The sequence below is a fragment of the Drosophila santomea genome, chromosome X, assembly GCF_016746245.2.
Source record: "Drosophila santomea strain STO CAGO 1482 chromosome X, Prin_Dsan_1.1, whole genome shotgun sequence".
Taxonomy (NCBI): domain Eukaryota; kingdom Metazoa; phylum Arthropoda; class Insecta; order Diptera; family Drosophilidae; genus Drosophila; species Drosophila santomea.
Window position 1 is genome coordinate 524,291 of NC_053021.2, and position 22,915 is coordinate 547,205.

The window sequence follows — 22,915 nt, forward strand, 5'->3', positions numbered from 1 at the left end:
TGTGCGCGCGTAGTGAACGGTTGTCTCTCGGTTGCTGGTCGGGGAGTTGCGAATTCAGCGACAGCGACTACAAATGGCGACTTGTGCCTGCCGGACCCTCGAGTTAATTGTTAATTGTTAATTGCTGTGGTGCTAAGCGTTGGCCGAACGGTTTATTCTAACCCTGGTGGCAGGAGGAAGAACAAATTTGTGTCCAGAAGGAAGAAGAAGAAGAAAAGCAGTAAGCGCGCCGTCTCTTTCGCAACGATCGCGTTTTTTGTTGGTTTTTGTTCTGTTTCATTACTGTTGTTTTGTGTGAAGCAATGCCGCCAAAGAGCAAGGCAACATGAAATAAGCATTTGTTTGTTTCAAAAATTTGATCAATTGTTTCTTAGCCACGAATATATGTATATATGCCAGTGTGTGTGTTTGTGTGCAAGAATTGCATGTGAAAACAAGTTTAAAAACCGGTCTTAAAGCCCCAAATGAAAAAAGGGTTCAAAACAGTGAGAGCGAAAGAGAGAGGTGTTTTTTTTTTCGGTTTTTGCTTTTGCATTCCTATTTTCTCTCCCTCAATTCGTTTTTGATCGCTCCCTCTCTCTCGCTCGCTCACTCGCTCTTTAACTTCTACCTGTGGCAGGTGTGCCTGTGTGAGTGTTTGTGTGTGCGCGAATGGCTGGCACAAAGAAAACTCGAAAAGTGACGTTTAAAATTTCATTCTCCTTTGTATATTTTATGTTTTAGCCAAAAAGATGTGAGAGATGTGTAATTAAAACTAGACTTTTGACTAAAAACTAGAAGAGCGAAGGAAGGCCGCTGAGAAAACATAACGAGAATAAAGCGAAATACAAGAAATACAAATTCCAAAAGGCAACAACAAATGCTCAAATCTGCGGCGTCGTCGCTGCGTCGACGTCGTCCAAAAACAACAATAACAGCAAAAGCAACAACAGCCGTCGAGATGCCGTCGCAGCCGCAGTTGGCGTCGCTGCTTGCAGTGTTGCTTTTGCTCTGCTGCTGCGACAGCTGCTTTTTTTGTTACGCGGGTAAGTTTTTCGTCTTCTTCTCTACGCTTCTTTTTCTTTTGCATTCCCTCTAGTTTTGGTTCTTCTTCTTCTTCTCCTTTTTTTTTTTTGACGAAACAAGTACAAAACAAACAGCCGTGGGAATTTTGAAACAAGAAGAGCCGCACAGAAGGCAGACCGAAAAACCGTCGCGTTCAGATTTGAACTCGAACGATCGATCGGCTGCACTTACTCGCTTTTCTGTTTTCCTGCTCTCTTTTGCCCGCTAATCAAGAGTTGAAGGGGCAAACTCACACACACATTCTCACTACGTGAATGCACAATAAACCAAGCTTATTCACAGTTTCCAGTCGATAAATTGGAGTAAGAAAGAAGTACTTTAGTTATTAGCTTAAAAATTGATTTGCAATAACTCCATTTACTATTGCAGTTAGTGTGGGAATATTATGAATTTAGCATTTTACCCACATAATCACGTTTTGCGAAACGTTTGCTGATTAAAATGTTCTCACCGAAGATTCGGTTTCAGAATTCCGTTTTCGAAAAATGCACAAAAAGCATTGAATTACCTTCCAAGAAAGTTGAAGAATTCTTTGCGTTGCTTTATTTTTTGCTTGCATATCTTGCACTGTGAAATATTTTCATTTTTTTCCATTCACTTGCATTTTTGAAAGATGCTCCAGATTAACGATAATTGAGTTGAGATGCAACGGCACGTAAGAGAGCGATATAATTTGAATTTGAGTTCAGCTCTCGGTATACCACCATATACCATATACTCTAGAACACATTTTCACAAAGAGCATAAAACCTGTGTTTGTCATCGATCAGTTATTAATTAAAACAATTGTTTTGCCAAAGCCCCGTGCATTTGTTCATTAATGCCGCGATTTGTTTACACAGTAAATCCGTGCCCCCGCGGCTGGGGATCCAAACAATATAGCAAATATAGCGCAAACTAAATATTAAATACAAAATCAACAATTTTCCGATTCGCAGCTCGCGAATGGGTCGTCTAAACAGTCTATGGGGCAGAGTTGCAGACATTTTGGGGAGGACGGAGTCGCCACAAAGAGACCCTAAGGCTCTGTTTGTGTTGCTGTTTGTATTTGAAGGCCTTCGGTTTTGCGGGGGCGTTGCATGCATTCCATATTTCCGTGGGTTCTGCAAATAGCACTCTATATAGATAGGGGTTGCAAGCCCACATAAGCAAAGTAAATCCTTTTCTTTATAGAGTATACTTGTCAGCCGAAGTATTGCGTTGCACCAAAAGCCATATTACAAGCAAACTCTTGCCACTTTGATAACCTACAGCTAATGGGAAGTCTCAAATTTATCAAGCAATGCAATGGAAGCTGATCATGTGCATAAATACTTTTGCGATAATTGGGTTTCCACTCACTGCAATCCGATGACCTTGGAAGTTGGGCGGATGGGCGTTGGGTGCAAGTTTGAGGTATCCACTGCAACCGAGCGCGGAAAGTGCTGAATTAGCTAAATATTTTGTGCGCTTTCTCGTCTTCCGTCTGCTTTGCTTTTCTGAGTGTCTGGCGGTTCTTCTTTCTGTATTTGTTTATATTCGGCCCGCCCACTGCAGGTGCTTCGCCTCCTCCCGCCCACTCTGCAGTGCAGTTGATGTCAAACTGTTTGTCTGCCTGGGAAACGGAAAAAATATAGCGAACATGACGAAGAAATCTGGAATCTGAATATGCAAATTGTTTGACCAGCTGCTTTTCTTTCGCCTCGTCTTTCCGCACTTGTTGGCCGCCTTCCATCCCCTCCTCACTCCTCTCTTTCCTTGGCCAAGTCGTACACAGAAGATCATCATTTTCTCCACCAACTAAATATATTTAATCAATGTTTTTGCAGAGGATTTCGAATATTGGTTTCGTATTCACGTAGTTCATAGTTTTTTAAAGTTTTGGTTTGCCTCGCAATCATTTAGCATTGAAAAGCAACATCAATTGTTTTTTGTAGTGCAAAAACCCTATGACCAGGTTTTCGTTTTTGTTTGCATCTTTTTTGGCTAGTTTGAGGTTCCCATGGACATTTTCTGGCATCATCTCGGGTTACACGGCAAACAAAAGCAAAGCCGAAGACAGTTTTATAATTGGCTTCAACTTGGGGCTGGGTCGCGCCTTAGGACCTGTTTTTCATATCTCCCACTAGCTATTCATTAACTTTTGACATTAGTTTAACAGTTAACAGTGCAACGAAATCGTTTTTCAAGCCAAAAAGACAACCTAAATACGCCAAAAGTTATGAAAACGACCGAGAAACGAACATGAAATTACTTTTTAAGCTCTTTGTGTCGCTCATTGTTGTTTTTCAGTTGCGAATGGAGAAGGTTAAGGCGCGAAAAAAGCAGTTAAGTACAAAAAAGAGTAGCAGATGGGAGCTCGGCGAAATAATTTATAAAGATTGTTCAAGGGAATTGACTGTGAACGAGAAAAATATGTAATTTAAACAATATAGAGCGAGCGAATGATGATGATGCCTGGGTATGGGTATGCGGCTCGATAACGTAAACAGAGATGCACAGTGCGTTTCATAACAGCAAGTCAATTAAACTCGAGTGCTGTAAACAGAGCGGATCGAAAAAAGCGGAAAAATAAACCAAAAAAAACACCATCAAAAGCGAAAGTCTGATATTCAATAGGCAACGGTGATCATAAAGCGACCACTGCTTGAATGAGCGTATTAATTGGCTGTCTACTGTTTTTCACAAGCAACTATATATATATACTTTTTTTTGGGTGTATGAACGATCTGTCTTTAATAATGCAATGGCCACATCCATCTATGGAAATTCGATTAGTGCTCCGCTGCATTTCCCTTTCGAATTTGCTGTTCCTTTGCTGGCATATTTTCGGTAGATGAAAGGGTTTGGGTGGTCATATTCATCAGCATGGTGACATGATATTATACTGTTACTGTTATTCCAGTGTCTATGGCTGGAAAAAGTGTTTCCATTTCGCTTGTCGACCGACTCTCTTCGGGGGCGGGGGGCGGTTGGCGGCGGGACACATTCTCGATGTCCTGCTCCTGTCAAGCTGCTCCTGCCACACAATCTCGGAAACGAACTGAAAATCTCCTTTCGTTTGCCACTGCACATTTTCCGTTAACAAGCTTGCTTTCTGGATTGGCATTTCATAAGCCAGTAATCGCCTTTGGCTAACAAATTTCTCTCCAATATAGGAAAAATGCCAATTTGACAGGGGGAAGCAAGGCTAAAACTAAGGGATCGATTTTGATTCCTCAGCTAATGATGGCCAATAGCAGAGTGCTCTCCATAAGAGTCTTAACTATTTAATTGCCATAATACACAATATACAATACACAATACACGTCTGCATTGCACAGCACACGCCTAATTTAACAACGAATGCACCCGACCGACCGCACTTTATAAATTGCATTTATCCGTCCTCCTATTGTTCGAATGCGTCAAAAATTGATTGACCCACAAAATGGCCATCGGAGCCATCATAGCCATCGGTCCCCGAATGAGGGCTTTTGTTCGTCCTGGCATTATCCTTGCACTCTCGCTGCTCCTCTCCTAAAAAAGATGCCCTGATTAATGTACAAATTAATACAAATTAGCAATAGTACACAAAAGAACTGGCAAAAGTGAGGCTTGCAATGTGAATATGAAATTGAGGGGCCAAACGCCGAAAAATAAACACTGACAACCGAAAACCAGTGGCCGCAAAAGAGATGGAGCATAAATAACAACAATAACAATTATTCCTGATCTATCGGAAAATGAATAGTGTTGATTTATGGGAAAGGCAATGGGGGAAAGCTTTACCCTGCCAATTTCCAACCAGCGGGACAATGTTTGACCAGCATATGTGGAGCATTATTCCTGTACAAAGCACCCGCTTTCCCGTTCCCGCATTGCAGTTTTTCCCGTTTTCCCGCTTTCCCGCTGATTTTCCCCCCTTTGGGGATCTCCCCCGTAGAACAATAGATTGATTGCCCAAAAGTTAAATGTGTCTCGCACAGTTTGAAATTTTAACTGGCAAATGGCGACAAATAAGGCAACAGTTTTACGATCCCGAAATGAAGCAAATTAAACATGAGAAGATGCTTCGTTTTGAGTGGCCTTAAAACGGTTTTAGCAAGTTTAGCGTTAGTTGCTAAACTTTCTGAAGTGTTTAAAAATCAAAAACTGCAAAATGAGCAAGTACGCAACTTAAACTGGCAAAAGGAGACGGTAAATAAGAGTTAGCTAGTTGCATCCGGCGCTTTTGAAAGTATTTGTTTTCAAGCTGGCACAAAATATGGCCAATTAATGCTAGTAATTTATATTGGCTCGCAACGAAAATCTTTTCAATATAATCTTTCGGTGTAATTGAATACTACAGATACTCCTGTTTCAACCTTCCGTTTCGTCGAGTTTCAGTGTGCTTAATCGTATCTAATGATACCAGATACAGCAAATGGTTGTGGAGTCGATTTTTGTAATATTTCGGACCCACGTTTTCCCTCTGCTTGCCACGCATTTCAATAAGTGCATGGCTTCTCTATGGTTTCTCCAAACGGTCAATAATGAATTATTTATAAATTTGGTAAGAAATATTTCTGTGGCTTCTAATGAAGCCGTTAGTGGTTGCTGATTAATAATCCCACCCCCGAAGGCACACCTTTGAATGTTGATTACCAATTTTGAGTGCTATTTTTTAATTGTTACCTCGATTTGTGAAGAGTTGTATTGCATTTTCCGCACTTCTTCCCTCATTAATATGCGAGAGGGCCAGAACCTTCGCGGCATTTCAGAGCTGCAGAGTTGCAGAGGTGTGTGGCAAAGGGGCATCTTGGAGGGGTGACACAACGATGTACAACGAAGACAGCGAGTGATTGAGCGAAGAGAGGTTCTTGGCCGCAAAAAGCAGCGCGATCAAGGCCAGGTTACGAAGCCGATCGCATGGCAGGGGGCCCAGGGGTGTGGCGGGGGGTTCTGGGTGCAGTGTAGGTCATTGCATGTGTGCTTACCTCCGCTGGGCGCATTTGCATAAGCTGGAAAGTAACCGCCGCGGCAGTCGAGACATTTTGATGTGACTTGCATACTGAAAGAGCGCTTGAGATGGGGTAGGCCCATAAAGCAGATACCCTATTTAATACCAAGAGCATGGCATAATACATCGCATTTTTGTAAGTTGTCTTAATGTATTTCTTGCAATGCATAGATAAAAACCTCTTTGGAACCTCATTTGAAGAAGTGGAATGCTCGGATCCATAGTTCCTAGGGCATCGAGATGCAGAGGCGCCATCAGAAGCTGCGGGTCGAAGCCAGGTGCAAATTGAAGACAAACAAATTCAGAAGACCGGAGAAGAAGACGTCGCAACGAAGAAAAACAAGAAGAGAGAGAGGACATATTTTAAAAGAAGAAAACTGCTATCATTAGAGATTTCCGGTCTTTGACTGCATTCATACAGACACTTCACTCACACACCAGCCCTCTCAGGGGTACCTTTATGGGTTCCCAAATCACAGATACAAGGAACACACTCACATGTGTGGCATGTGTTGCAGCACACACACACACACACACAAAGCACATGCCTCGATGTTGCACACGTTTCGAATTACGTGGAATGAGCCGAGCCGGGACGATGTGGCACAAGGAGAGAGCTGGGAGTTTCAGAGGCAGGTAGCCGAAAGTAAGAAATAGTACGTTCCGAACGACCATACCAAAAGTATGCCCCATGTCGAATATGCCACCAATTCGTGCGAGAGAGAGGCACTACTAGACTGTGACTTGAAACGTCCAGAGGTTTTCCATTAATTGTAGCATTAGTTTTGAACCGTGGCAACTTACAGGAACACCAACTAATAGTCTTATACTGAATACTTTCCTAACTCTGTACTCCTCGTGGCTCGCCTTTTGGAGCCCTTAACCCCATTATGGGCCGCTAAATCGCTTATTTGCCCTAACTATGCGGTCACACGTTCCTACACCTGTGCATGCGTTGCTCATGTAGCTTGGCACCCAACAAAGAGGGGCTGTAATTGCGGCGCGATTGCCAATTTTATAGCGCACACATACTCATTATACCCGTTACTCTACCCATGGGGAAAGAGGGTATGCAGGATTCTTTATAAAGTAGGTAACAGGTAGAGCGAAGCCTGCAACCACCGCTATCTGGCTCACACGGGGAGTGCGAGTAACGGGTATCTGATAGTCGAGGTGCTCGTCTGTAGAGTTCCCTTTTCTTATTATATTCCACTCGGCGCGCTGCTTTATCACCTTCTTCTGGACTCGAATCTGGTTACATAAAATTTACCAAAACCCCCCGTACCCTGCTGCCGCACCCTTGATTGTTGACTCTTTTAAAAATGTATAGGGAGCAAGGGAACCGAACCAGGCAAGTGAACAACAGTGGGAAAACAAGCAGTAGCACAGGGGAAGATGTGAGGTGATGTATTTTTCGGTGCTTGTGCACGTTGTCAGTACCCCAATCTCCCCACTTAACGACTTACGTACCACTAGGTTATGAATCTCCCCACCTCCTTATTTGCGGAGCAGAAGTCATCCTGGGTTGGCGTTGTGAAGTTTGCTCAGTTGCTGTCTGTTTGCATTTCGATCAACTTCATCTTCGGAGATTTGCTAACTGGGAAGGGGTTTCCTCTCTGCACTGCGGCACCTTTGCGGTTTCCTTTGACTGTTGACCAGATTGGAGCCCTTTTGCTGGCCAAATATTTCATATACCTCTGGCTTATATTCTTATATTCTACTTCATTAAATTGAAGTATTTTCCAGCTGTGTATCGGGGATCTAGATAGTCGCATTGAAGCATTGCTCATAGTCTTACATTTGGTTTTGTTTCGTTTTGTTTTGACCAAATCCGCCCCGCTGCAGGTGGCAAATACTTTCTCCACCCTTAACTGTTGCAGATAATCATAATAGCATGCAATAATAGCAAGCGCGCAGGAGCCTGATAATGACAATGAAGCCGAAAACTGGAGCCATTCGTAATATGTGTGTTATAATGGGCGCACACACAATCCAGCACCAAAAAGAAAATCTTATCACACCCGACTGTTGACATACGAAGGTGGAATCTAGAAACAACACAGAGCAGGCGGCCATAGAAAAAATTGTGATAGAGTGGGCATTTCACCCAGCCCCCTGTAATGAGCCCCATGTGTTGGCTTAAATGTTTCAACATTTATTCTACTATTGTTGTTGCAACACAGTCATTCCCAGCTTATCGCTGGTGTATGTTACCATTATTTATTCTGGGTTCTTTGGCTTGGTCTCCGCTGAGGAATAATTACAAAAATATTGTTTTTTCAATTTATTTTGTACGTTATCAATTTTTTGTATACATGTGCGAAATGATTATGCGCTAGGGAAAACCGTAAATTCGTAAATTCGCTGGAATTTCATAACCTGTTTTATTCCAAACAAAAATACAACTTCGTCCCCACCAACAGGGTGTTATGTGTGTTCATTCTCATCGGTTCAGTGGTTCATTAGTTCATTGGTTATGAATTCGTGTTGCGTTGAATGAGTTGCCATGTTCAATTTAGTATCGATGATGGATGTTGGCCGTGCGATTAGCTATTAACCTGGCTGGGGATAACGGCGCGGTGATTTAACCTGGCTCCCAAAAAACAGGGAAAATGTGGAATGAGTTCTAAATGGGAAATGAGACAGAAAATGCTATGCTGGCGACGACGAATGGTGTCGCTTTAGGCTTTGGGCTTTGTCAAGCATTGAAGAATTGTGCCTAACACTCATAAAGCCGGTGGAACAGCCCATATATGTACATATGTACATACATACCTGTATACTAAAACCCCCACCCCCATTCCTACCTCAACCCCAAACCCAAAACTCATTGGTAACCAGATGCATGCCAATGGCATGAATCATGAATATTGATCTCTCTCTTTTGAATGGGTCTTGGTGTTGTGACTCAGTTCAGTTTTAGCCTTTGGTTGTGTTGCCTCCTCCTCGCTTTTGTTGCCGGTTGCCAACTGCTTTTTGGCGAAGAGAGCGGGGAGCGGGCTACACAAGCAAGAAGCGGAAATGGTCAACAGAAGTAGTACACAGAAAGAAAATGTTATTAGTATCAGCACGATTTTGGCTAACTAGAGATAATAGAGTTAGGCATGGGCCTTTTCCTTTTTAGTTTAGTATATGCAAATTACGAATGACTTTTTTCAACACTAATCATTATTTTTTTTATGTGTATGAGCAGAAAAAGGTATTCCAAACTCCTCGAAATGAATTGTCATCATCATTTTCATGTCGTATGCATCTCTTTTGGGGAAAATTGGGGAAACTGTCTGCAGGCGCGATACTTTAGGCAAAACACAGTCCCCACAGTTCTTTGTTTCTATGCGAAAAGGCTTTCATTGAAACCAGAAATCGCTCATTAAGTCTTAATGCAATGCTAAGCAACATTGAAAAGAAGTGGGTATTGAAGTGGGCCATAAATATGGGGGATAAAAACAGTTGTGTATGTTATTTTAGAATTTCATCATTATGATACAATAATTGTAAATATCTGCTTGCTTATCAGAATTGATGACATCGATTTGCGACCTTTAATCTCCTGGTGAATGACATGTCATTACGAGTGCATCAATCAAAATGGCTCAACAGTTTCCAATTGTTAATTGAAATAGAATGCCCGTGGAATTGTAATCATAATCTTGCAGACAATTGCAGTCATTTGGCACTCACATTCGGCTTTAAAACCCGTGCAAATAGCCTCGAAGGTAACATCAAAACGTAAGCCCTTGGTCTCTGCCAACGTGAAAAATATAAAGCAATCACTTTAAATTCGACAGGGAAACAAAGGCTCTAATGGAGCGAGTGGAATAGATTTCCATTACCACCACCCACTGCCACTGCCAGAAGGAGAAGCCTCCGAATTAGCCTGTTCTTTGTCCCACTATTCGAGTTATTTGTGGCTTGCGTGCATGCGGGGCATTTCTCATTTTCCCTTTGGGGAATTTTCCGCCGGAGCCGTCCTCAAATCACGGTAATTGTAGAGATTTTTCCTGTTTGCAGGGGGTTAAGTCGTTGTTGGATCCTTCTATCCCATTGACAGTTCCTCAAAAAAAAAGAAGCGTAAAACAATATGCCGAAGTGCTCCATTTTCAAAAGGAAAGCTAAACTTTCGTTGCGATGATTTCTTTTGTTGGCTCAAGTTATTAATGAAGGGCGGTTGGGGGCGCGGTACTTATATAATTACGTGGTAATTATGTTGTTCAACTCTTTGTTCCACTTGTTGTTGGTGGTGTCTCTGTGCCTCTATGCCGTACAACTACCAGAACAGCACATTGTGAGTTGACAATTGTCAAAGAGCAAAAGGCTGGGGCAAATAATAAGCCAAGCTCTTTTAAATCGAAGTTTAAGTGGTCTCTCTCACAGCGAAAAAGGGGAAGGGCCTGGGGAAGTACATTCCTCGTACGTACGGACTTGTATGTTGCCTTAGTTTTCAGCTCTTGAGCGGGTATGCCGACTTGGTTCAGTGCTTTGGCTACTCGTTATATCACATATCATATGCCATGTAAATGAAGCCAATGTATTGGAAAGTAGATGAGGCATACTTGGGTAAAATAAGGATTTTCTCATTTCCACAAACTGAGCAACTGGGAACAGTAATTTGTAATGTCAGCAAACCAAAAAGCGTATTACATAGTTGGTGTTACTGGAGGGTGAAGTTACTCCACGGTTTTTGTGCTTGTTTCTGCTTCGCTGTTGTTGATTGCGCATCATCTTAATTAATTTGACATAAATTGCAGGCGAACTAAAACGCAAAGAGGGGCAGATTCATGTGTGTTGCATGTTGTGTGTTGTATGATGTGTGTTGTGTGTTGTGTGTGGGGACCCCCTTTGAATTTCTTCTCTCTTGCCAACCAGTTGCACGCAGTCTGAGGCAAAAGTTGGCGCTCGACAAATTTGTTTGCTTAAGCCCTTTTGTCTGCTTGTGCACTTGTATGCTTGTTTGTTAACTCATATGTGTGTTTGTGTTGGTGTGTTGTGTGTTGATGTGTTGGTGTGTTGGTGTGGGAGTCTGAAAAGGACGATTGGGCGAGCAAACTTTTAATTGCATTCACTTTGCAGCGAACATCTATATACACTTGCATATCTGGCAGTGCCCACTGTACCTAATTGGTCATCCTATTGATCGAAGCCGGCTTCATTAGCAGTCCAAATTATAGTCAAAGTTTCACTCTATCGGTCTGTTCGCTCGAGCGGATGGATAAGTTCTGCAGAAGCGATTTAGTGATAAGCCCATTAGTGAATAATTAGTTTTCAATAGGTTCAGTTCGAATTTGAATGGCAGGGGACTACCAGAAAAATGACACTTCACTATGAGCGTATTCTTTTTATTTCAAACTGTTTATTTGTTTGTGATTTTCCAGGCAGAAGCTTACTTTTCACATAAATTGTGAAACTTGTTTACGAGGTCAACGAGATCAAGTGGATGAGTCAGTGGAGTCTCAGTTCTGCACTTTTCTTAATTTTCTTGCCACAACTTTCGTTTATTTCTCTTAGTCATTAATCGTAATAGAAGAGAGACGACCAGCGACCAGCGACCAGAGACCAAAACAAACTTCGCTAAATGTTCAATTTTTTATTTGCCCTCCGTCTTCTTCACTTGCCAATTTCAATTTTTAATTTCGGCGTCAGAAAGCGAGCAAAGGGGAAGGCTTGTCTCTGATAGGAGCAAGCAAAAAAGTAAATATTTTGCCTATTAAATGCTGAAATTGAAAACTGCTTTATGGCCCTGCCCCAAAGTGATTTTTTCAGCTGCTGGCAAAGAAAATTAAGTTAATGAATTGGAAAGCCAAAGAGCAGTGACGGTGCGACGGGGGAGGGGGTTTACCAGCGAAACAATATTAATGTGGGGCTGCATTGCCACTTGGTTAATAAATAAAGTTCATCTGATGATTGTATGTGGGCCATTGGTCTTTCTGCACTGAAAAGGTGTGGAGTGTGGTGGGTTTTATGAGTGCTATAAGAATTTAATTTCCCTTGCACTGCAAGTGGCGAAAAATATGTAAAAAAGATAGCAGATACCAGCTGTTCCTCGGAACAGCTGAGTGAAAACCCCGAATTTCTTCTCCTTTTGGCTTTAATTTAATTTCCCTTGCACTGCAAGTGGCGAAAAATATTTAAAAAAGATACCAGATACCAGCTGCTCCTTGGAACAGCTGAGTGAAAACTCCGAATCTCTTCTCCTTTTGGCTGTCGCGCCTTGTTTTTTTGCCCGCCGGTCGCTTATTATAATTGTTTTGTTTGTTTGCTTATGCTTTTGCTTTGCTTTTGCTTTGCTTTGGTTCTGAATTCGTTTGTTGTTTCTTGCTTTCTGCTTCGGAATTTAATTTCTATTCGGTACACACACACTTTTGGCCAATGACTTTCGCTTCATATATTTAAAATGTTGTTTACTTTGTTTAAGTCCATTATATTTATTAATATTTTCTGCGTTCCATGCCCTTTTGGGAGCTACAAATTCATACATGCTTTTCTCTCTGATTGTGAAATAATTGGTCATTCCTCGCATTTTTCCTTCCACGACAACATGGTGTCTTTAAAAAATCATGTGCAACATTTGAAAAATTCGTGTAAAAGCTCTTTTGAGTGGAGCAACTTTAACTGTTTGACAGGCAAGTCTAACCGCATGTCACGCCCTCTAACCACCCACTCGTATGCCGGCATAAACAAGAAGGAACGCTGCGTCGAGTGCCTCGCCTGTCAGATACCCCTTACTCTGTTCACGCGCAGTTGTCTATTTGATAAGATACCTAATAAAGTAGCTGTTGTAAATAAATTAAAAAATATAACAAAGTGTATATGGAGGCAAGAGACTTATGAGCTCAGAAAAACCTTTTTTCCAGCTGCTTAATACCGAAACTAAAATACCTTCTAAATAAACGAGTAAGGGGTATAGCCAGTTGCCACATTTCTGCGTTGCCTTTGTCAATTTTCTTCGTTTTCAGTGGTCTACGCTTCATTTAATTCGGGTTTACTTAAAACAAATATCAACTGTGACGATACATTGGTTTTGTGGGCGTAGTTCCGAAGAGAAAGCGTAGGCGTCAGATCTCAACTGATGAACATACATATATCATATGTAAATGTGTTGAGTAAGGGAAAATACAATTTTAGTTTGGAATACATTTTGTGCAATAATTTTATTGTGACTTTATTGTAATAATTATCCTACTAGCTGTCTGGTATTTAGTAGCCTTTTAATTGCTCTCTCACACAACTGTTGACACTGTTCCTTCCCTCACCATCTCTCCCCGACTTCGGTCAACAGATGCTGCAGTCTCTGTCGCTGCTGCTTAATTGAGCATCAATTAAAAATGTCTCGCCTCATTAAATATACGTTTAAGAAAAATAAAGCCAGTGAAAGAAGATATAAACGGAGGAGGAACAAAGTAATGCCAAAGAAAAACAGCAATGAAAGTATGTTCGTCGCAAGGCTTTTCCTCACATTTTCTGAGAAGAGTGGATCTTCAGTTGGAAGTTCTATTATTGCTGAAGATGTGAACTCCCAATTAAACAATCAGCATATCTCTACTTAAACCAACTGCTTAAAAGCTGTCCTTGGTTTTTCACCCCTTTAAAGTCAGACAAACATTCGTTGTTGAGAACGAACTTATCGTCCACTTAGGACTATATGGGAATTTCCTGAACCATTGAGATCGTCGATTGAGGCTTCTCCGGGCTGATTGACAGCGACACAAACCCATAACAGATGGACCTGGTTTTTTGGGTGACCTGGAGTCTGTAATTAGAGTAAAGAGTTTTTCGACTTGCTCTCTCTTTACGAGTATATCTGCCCTTGGCATGACCGAATTAAAATAATTCCAGCGAACATAAATGCCAAGTCCGTGCGTATAAATCAAATCTTTTTCACTCCACCCCTTTTTTCCAACTGCGCTCGTAATTAAAGGATGCACAGCATCCAGAAAACAGCGGGAGCAGGGTTTTCCGGATGCACTATGTTGTCACTGAGGGGCTGTGATTTTTCGGATTTCTGATTTCTTTCGGAGGCCCCTGGTACTGGGCTCCATGGGCATGGGCAACACATGCATGACACAGATGCGAGAAGCCCGTAAAATGCGATAAAAAGGAAAAGCTTAGCGGAAGGGCAAGAATTTTCCAGCTGGAGCTCGTTGGTCGCGCAGTGTAAATTAAAGCTGCTTAATCTGTAGTGGAAAAATTGATCCGCGAAAAAAAGTGTGTTACTGGTGTTACAATGGGAAAGTAATATTTTTTAAAACTAAGGTTTTTTTTTAAATTATTTATGACTTAGCTAAGCATCTAAATACCTTCAGGAAAATAGTTTCACGAGCAATGGGTGACAGGCATGGCGACAACAAAAAAGGTAGAGTCAAGCTTTTGGGGGCAAAGTTAACGAGGTATGTGGCCTTTTGCAAAGCACACAGGTCGACTGAGTCTCGGCAGATCTGATGTTTGTATCTATCTATCTTCTTTCATCTCTCGGCATTGTATCCCGCAGATCCAAAGCGCATCCTAACCTCAAAAAGTGAGGGATTCCTATGCCCGCGAGCGTCCTGCCTGCCCCCCTCCCCTCTCTCTACTCGTGTGTTTGTGTGTGTGTGTGTGTGCAATGTGGCGCACTTCCTGGTTGGGCGTACGTTGCTTTCCTGCACTCCCACCCCCTTGGCACCTCAAACCCCCACTTCTATCTAAAATCCCCCTCCCAGTGGCGGAGCTGTTGTGCCTGCCTCTGTTTGTTTGTTAATGAAAAGAATGAAGAAAACCGAGCGACCAAGAAGCAGGATTTGAAATGTCACCGAGTGGTGAATACCGTGCACATTGCACACATTATAATGAGAAAAATAACTTTAAATTATGTGGAACATATACTTTGTGGTCTCTGAACTTGGTCAGGTATTCACACTTAATATCTACCTTTAAAATCTAAAAGAACTAAATGTTTTTTGATAATTTGTGTATTTTGTAGCTTAATATCTCGTGGTATATTTAATTAGGCTCCCAAATCAACATTCTATCGTATCCTGAACCATCCCAACCTTACTCTACTCCCCATATTCCATCTTCTCACGGCTTCCCATCTCATCGCTCCAGAATGTTTGTTTGCTTAGGTCGGGGCAGATAGATATTTTTCCAGCCATCTCTGCCTCTGCCCCCGAGTCCCCGATCAGTTTCCATCATCTTTGCTGCGTTGTTGCTGTTGCTTGTTGCTTGCTGCTCTGTGCAACTATTTTGCAGCAATTTTTCCGCACTTTGCTTGTCAAATTATTTGTTGCCTTTACTTGGGCTCATATATTTCCCATTCTGCTGCTCTGTGCCACATTGCGGAATGTGAGCTGGACTGCACTTCTTGTTGCATTGCTCCTAAAGCGTTTGCAAGTGTTCCGCGCCCATTTGGGAACGTGTTTTCAAACTGTTTGTTTTCCCGCATCTCTTCTTCTGGCTGAGTATCCGACCCGGAGTTAAACTTTGGTTTTTATGCTGTTTGCTGGAGTAATTAAAATGGTAAATGTCCATAAATAGAACAGCTGGAAATGGGAAGCTGTGTACTACGAGTATGTGGCGGTGGCGGAAACCCAAACAGAAACCGAATCAGAATCAGAAACGAGACAGAAACAGAAACACAGAAATATTTATATGGGGAGGAGCTGAGAGGCGGGAAACAGAAGCTGCGACTCAGCTCTTTAATTGAGATCATAATTCATCGGAACTCGGAACTCTACTCGGACTAGCCGAGGATCCCTCAAAAACCAGAAACCAGAACCTAAAAAGAACGCACATAAACAGTTTGTCTGTTCCAGCAGGAAGTTCGTATTTAAAATAAAAAACTGGAGACAGTCACGCACAACACACAAGACAAACAAAATTACAAAACGCTGGGGAATACTTGTCGGTGGATGTGGATGTGGCTGTGGTTGTGGATCTGGCCTGTTCCAGAATATTTAGTCAATTAGCATAGAGACCTTTGACTTCGCAGTTGTTCGTTGTGTTGGGGCCTTCGTCCATTTTCCTACTTTTCCTACTTTACATACAAAACATCCATACAAAATGGATTTCTTTGAACTTACAGCTGACTTGTTAGCTCAGAAAGAAATGTAAAATAATATTAGTCAGATGATTAGGTATTTAATAAACGATGGGTCAGCCATCTTGAGGATTGGAGATAGTCAATCTTTGATACTTTCCATTTGAAACATTCCTATAATTTGAAGATCACAATGACATTTCTTTCTTGGTGTTAGATCTTTATTTTGTTTAACTTCTATGCTTGTTCTTGCTTTGTTGTTTCTCGTTTTGCGTTAGTTTGCTGGGGTTGTGGCTTTAACGCATTTAAAAGTCATTAGTTGCAGGCTTCCATCCACATTTTCCTGCCATATCCAGTAGAAGTTTCCCTCTTCTCCACCGAGTAGCTCTTTTCTGTTTTTGCCTTACTTTATACCCTTGGCGATTCTCCGCTCCTCTTTTGGTGTGATCAGTTGGCCAAGTTCTCCTCCTCGGGGCTCTTTATCTATCGTTCACTGTCATTAGTTTAGTCCTTGGTTTATGGCTTCGCCACATCCCCATAGCCCCACATCCCCAACCATCACTCATTGCCTGTCGGCGTAATTATGTCCATTAGCGTGCCGCGCCGCAGTTGCAGGCACAAGAGTCCAGAAGCAGTTTTAAATTCTGAGCCCGTCTCGAAGTCCGGACTTTGGAGTTCGGAGTTCGGAGTTCGGAGACCGGAGTCCAGGCCGTTTGGCTGAATTGCCTTGGCACTGCCACTCTCCTCCCTTTGGTCGCCTAGGAACTTCAAACAAATGTGTGCAACTCACGCAGCCGCAAACAAACGTATAACGATATAGAAGGTAGAACACTGAATAATAACAAGACGGAAAACTATAGTCGAATCGATAGCCCGTTTTCGCTGTTCAAAAAGCGCCACATCTGTTTTACATTGAATACAATCAGTTGAAATATATACATCTTAAAGAGTATTGCAAACAGCTAGTTTCTCTTTAGCATATAATTAAATATTCAGATTATGCTGGCGAAAATACATTATTAACTATTCCTTTGAGTTCTTCGAAGTGTTCCCTTGCCCGCCTTCTGAAATTCTCCTTTGCATTTCCTAATTTTCCTGCGATGACGAAGAGGGGAAAAACTGGGGGAATCCCCCATTGCGAAAATGTTGCCAAAATGCTTTTCTCACAGACGTTTGCGAGCTAGACGCTTTTTGTTGCCTTGCTTCGAATTCCCCCGAATTTGATTTGGTTTATTTATTTATTTATTTATTTATTCTTGCCACCGAATGTTGTTCATGACGTTTCACTCATCCTAACGAAATTGCAGTTTGTTGTTTTTGTTTGGTTCCAATTGCGTTTATTTGTTCACTTTGTTGTTTCGATGTGTGTCGTGTTTGGCTTTTTGGCACACTCGAGTTGAGCGGCAGACATTCAAGGCACAACAAGTGTGTGAGGTCAGCTAACTGCGATATAGTAAAATTTAGTACTGACTTCTAGAGGTATCGAACTGGTTTGGTTTTCCTCAGTTTTAAGTGGACTTAAGGCCTTCTGCTTGGAGCCTTGGATGACAGCGAAGTTTCGCTAGTTGTTTTATATTTTCATGCCATGTCCGAGCGGTAATACCCTCATCAGCATTAGGGTGTAATACAAGTTGGGTATCTTGTGCCGATGGTCGATTTGGAGGCAAGGAATGCATCCATCCCCCTTTATTTGCTCCAGCTCCCTTCCATGTTTGCTTTGTCGCTTGTCGTCGTCAGTTAATTGGGCAGATAACGCGCCTCGAGTTCATCTCATCTTCATCCACGCCAGAGAGACATTGTTTTTGTTTATGTGGCACATAACTGGGACACCAAAACAGAGAAAGGCATACGCATACGTCAGAGGGCAGAAGATGGAATCTTGGGGGCCACCGAATACCACCGAAGGGGGGCCCTTCAAATTTGCCTAAATCAACTGTCTGTCTGGCCACATGGCAGCTGCGTCTTTTCCCGTTTTGTGGCCCATTCCATTTCTGAATCTTAATCCAACTCCAAACCTGCAAACCTGCAAACCATTCCACCCGATTCGAATGCTAAAACAACACAACCGAATTCCCCGAAAATTCAACTTCTCAAATATTAATTGGTTCTTAATTGGTTCTTGTTCGCTTTCTTTCGTTTCAGGTGAGTCTCTCGTCTCATGGAAGATGATTCATTTCAGCTCTTCATATAGACGTGGAAATATCCTTAAAGTAAACATTTAGTTGGTAAGCTACTTGAAATTTAGGCATGGATCCAGTGTTACTTGATTCGAGTTGAAAATCGAATTACAATAGACTCCAAGTACATTAATTATAAATGTTTTAAGACCAATATTATCTACTTAATGAAGTTCTATACCAGTTTCTCCTATTGATTTGCAACTCAAATGAAATGAAGCTACCCCTTGGTGTATACGTATCTGTAACTGCATCCAGATGAAATCATATCAAGTTATTCCTGCCATGTTTGGGGTTCTCACTTTCCTATAGAGGCTATTTTAAAAACAAGAGAGAACGCTATAGTCGAGTTCCCCGACTATCTGATACCCGTTACTCAGCTAGTGGAAGAGAGAAGGAGAGTCTTAAACGCAGTTTTTGGCGATTTGTAGGCGTTATAGTGGGCGTGGCAGAAAGTTTTTTGGCAAATCGATAGAAATTTACAAAACCAATATAAAAATGAAAAAATATCTAAACATTTTTCAAAAGTGTGGGCGTGGCAGCTTTGGGCGATTTGTGGGCGTTAGAGTGGGCGTGGCAAAAAGTGTTTTTGGCAAATCGATAGAAATTTACAAGACCAATACAAAAATGAAAAAATATCAAAACATTTTTCAAAAGTGTGGGCGTGGCAGATTTGGGCGGTTTGTGGGCGTTAGAGTGGGCGTGGCAACATGAATCGACAAACTTGCGCTGCTTCTATGTCCCTGGAGTCTGTATGCTTAATCTCAACTTTCTAGCTTTTGTAGTTCCTGAGATCTCGACGTTCATACGGACGGACAGACGGACAGACGGACAGACGGACGGACAGACGGACGGACAGACGGACATGGCCAAATCGACTCGGCTATTGATCCTGATCAAGAATATATATACTTTATATGGTCGGAAACGCTTCCTTCTGCCTGTTACATACTTTTCAACGAATCTAGTATACCCTTTTACTCTACGAGTAACGGGTATAATAAAAGAAAACGATAAATCAAATCAAAACGATAAATCCACTTTAAAGCCTTTTTTGAGAACGCAGTTCAGGGTTCATTTGGGCTGGCAGAGAAAAACTTTCAGTTGCCGCTGGCTGACTTCTTCGCAGATTGTATTTTATTGCACTTGCACTCTTGTCAGACGCTTTGTGGATGCTGCACATGCACATGCACTTGCACATGCACACGCACACTCACACTCACAATTAAAAAATGCATATAAATCGCATTCAAATTTTATGGTTGACAATTTGTGCCCTGCTCTTTGTCCCTTTTGCTCTCTTTCACTCGTTCACTCGTTCATAATTCACTCGAATACATTTCGCTGCTCGGCCGCCCAGGAAATTATTCCATTTTAATAAACCATAATTTATTTATTTTTTGGCTATTTTTAATTAAGTAATTGATAGATTCCAAAAAGGCCGCTGCGACCTGCTAGCTTTTTTGGGGGGCCAAAATCGATGGAATTTAATTAAATATTTTCCGTTTCCTTGTCCGTCCATAAACTTCCATGCAGTCGAAAATGGGTTAAGAGCTGGAAGAGTCGGAGTGGAGGTCACGAAAGGAGCTCTGCCCGCCGTCTTGTTTACTTCCAACCTTTTCCTTCGTTTTCCATTTCCATCCGTCGTTGGTATCGTTGGTATCGAGATGTCAGCCGCGAGCAGAAAATACAAAATTATGTGTAGCCCCACAGCTTAAAAATCACACAGAGTTTACTACACACCCAGTGGGCGGAATGGGCGGAATGGGCGAAATGGGTGGAATTGCTAGTTTGCCGGCCTTTGTTGGCCTTTTGTCTTGTCTACTTATGGGCGTTTGGCTTGGAAGAAGTTGGTAGCAGAGTCACAAAATGCTGGGTATTAGTCGGTGGTCACGTTCGTGGTTCATGTGAAGCGGATTTGTTTACATGGAATAATTACAAGCAGATTAAATATACTTTTATTTGGTTTCAAGCCATTTAAGTTGGATAACTCTGCTGATAATCAAAGCCTGATTACATGTTATGGCCTCATTAGCAAATCATTCATTTAGGCCATTCAAAGTAATTGCAAATTGCCACAAATGTTTAACCCAATGACGGACCAGTCACCATTTTCATGGGCCCAATTGACGTAGTCACAGTTTATCTGCCAGCACCAAGTACCCGCCACTAATTAGGTCTTGCTTCTGCTTCTTGGGGTAAACTAATTTTCAAAGTCAATGCCGCTACGTGCAGGCAGCACCTCCCACTTTTCCCCAGTATTCAGCGCCTCTGGCTTCAACCCTTTCAAGTAGTATTCCCTGGCCTTGTCTCCTCCATGGACCCATTTACCCGGGAGCCCTGGGGAAAACCACTAGCACCTCAAAATGTGTGTGAGTGCGTGAAAAGTTTTCATTATAATTCCATGCGTACAGCCTCACACACATACTATTAGATGCTCGTTTAAAAGTTTTCAACTTTCGGGCAGCAGAGGAAAGGAAAGGAGAAAATGTATAAAACTTGCGGAGGAGAGAATATCGAAATAGTTGGTCAATAATGAAATTTTGTCGATTAAAACCAGCTTAAGAATCATAAATGTTGCATGAATATTTCGATGTGCTTAAAAAAAAGGATATAACTGACTAGTTTTGTCGAGTGTTCTTACGACAAGTCGTGTGGAGCCATATCAAAAACGTGTTGATTTGCTGAAATCATTTTCAGTTTCAGTTTCATTTGGATTTTGATTTAGATTTCGATTTGCATTGCATGAGGAAAAGTTCCCCATTGCAGAAGTCAATTGTTTTAGCTTCTTTGTTCTTTGTTCTGTGTAGTTGGGGTTTTATGCTTTTTGTGTTCATTCTCCTCCGAACTTTTCACATCCCACCTGCCAATGTGCCAATATTTCCCGGCAGGAATTGATTTCGTTGACAACTTCAACAACTTGTTGGAGACTTTTTCGGTGCCTGCATGCTTATCTGCTTCTAACAAGCCCAGCAATCGTTTTTTTTTTTTTTTTTTTTTTTTTTTTTTTTTTTTTTTTTGTGTAATAAAATATGAAATTACTGGATTTTCCGAACAGTATAGTGCCCAATAGTTTACATTCCATATGCAGAGGCTGAGTAGCAATTTGTATTTCTTGAGCACAAATCAAAAATGGAAAACGCACAACTGAGTTCAACCCTTTCATGTGAAGCGAATGAAGGGGTTTTCTGAATTCGCATAGCATTACAAATAATTGGGAGTTTTTGCTGGTGAAACAGAACTACAAAGGCAGATTTGATTATCTTCCTAGGATTGGCCAGCAACAGAAATTCATGTGGCTTTCTAGGTTCCGCCCCAAGCCAATCCATGCGACCATTTTCCCAATGGTTTTGGGCTACGTATGCGAAGGTTCCAAGCACAGCAGTTCACAGGAATTTTTCATTGGCTCTTCGACTTTGACAGACACAAATTAGCTGAGATAAGCCTAAGCCCCCCATATACTTGTATGTACTCGTATGTGAACGCTTTTTGTCAATCTAAGTTGTGGCTCAAGCGTCCAATTTAATTACTTGTTGGCGTGATTACCTTTTTCAACGGGGAGCCCCTATCAGTTGCGTTAAGTAGATGCCTGCAGCCCAGATTTTCTATGGACGAGACGAGTGAGTAATGTGGAGTAAGTGGAAGAAAAGCTTAAAGCAGCCCCATATCATGTTCTGTAATCTTTACACTGCGCTTCCCTCGCCAGTTACACTCGTATGATTCTTCTCGGGCTTTGGCTCTCGACTTCAATCAAGCAATTCAGTTCCGGACTGGTGATTCATATTCTTTATCTTGCGCATTATTCGCATTATTCATACTTGTAAACCACTTGCTTTCGCTACTCACGTGTCCACAGTGGAGTGGGGATGCTGATAATTGAATGTTTATTACTGCGATGACAGAAGTTAAACAATCCAGCAATGTATTTAAGTGTATAGCAACATTCAACTGATCCGAATCTGCAGACAAGATTGCTCCCAAGCAGGATGAAACATTTCTTTATGCGCATACATTTCCTCCCTTCTCAAATACACATACAAATCCGCCCCTCTTTCTTGTTGGCCTCCTCAATCTCTGTGACCCCAGACGTTTCATTTTGAGCGTTAATTAAAATTAAATAGGGAAAAGAGAAAAATGAAAAAAATAGGAAAATAGATTAAACTGGAAAAGGCAGCTGGGTGCTCCTTATCGTTGGACCCGCCAAGGAGGAAATGGCTAAAGAACGCTAGACTATAAATATTCTGGAGCGGGGCCAAAAGGGGGCTACCCGAAAATAAAACTTCTTATTCTTGACTGCTGTCTGACAGGCGATAACAACACAAGTTGACTGCCCTTTTGGAGTGTCTCTGTTTTCCAGGGGGACTGCAGGGTTTCGACTGCACTTATTTAGAAACTTAGAAATTATGCGCAACTCGGTCTTTGTGCGTCCTTCTGTCGCTTCCATCGCTTGCAACGCTGCAGCTCCTGATTCATTCACAACTCTGTTTCTGGTTGTCAACAACTTGTTTCCCGGCAAAGTTTTGGTTCATGTCTTAAGCGGCACAATGGCTTGGAACACAGAAAAATCATTATTTTGGTTGCACCAACAAAAATTGGTATCCTTTCGAACGATTTGAATTTTATCGCTTTATTTTGGGGAAGTTGGCCTTGAAAGTGCTTAATTCTGTGCATAAAGGAGCACTGCCACGGGTTGCACATCGAGTG

At 41.8% G+C, this 22,915-nt stretch overlaps 1 protein-coding gene across 13 annotated transcripts in view; it reads left to right on the forward strand.

The window, feature by feature from the left end:
- LOC120457259 (protein sidekick) overlaps positions 1–22,915 on the forward strand; it is a 64,034-nt gene continuing 41,119 nt past the window's right edge. For all 13 annotated transcript variants that reach the window (XR_005616925.1, XM_039644663.1, XM_039644666.1 and 10 more), the window contains exons 1-2: positions 1–220; positions 724–1,025. Coding sequence is in view for 12 of the 13 variants with exons in the window: in XM_039644663.1 (XP_039500597.1) it covers positions 860–1,025 (166 nt within the window). In the remaining variant the exon portion in view is untranslated. The remainder of the gene's footprint in view (positions 221–723; positions 1,026–22,915) is intronic.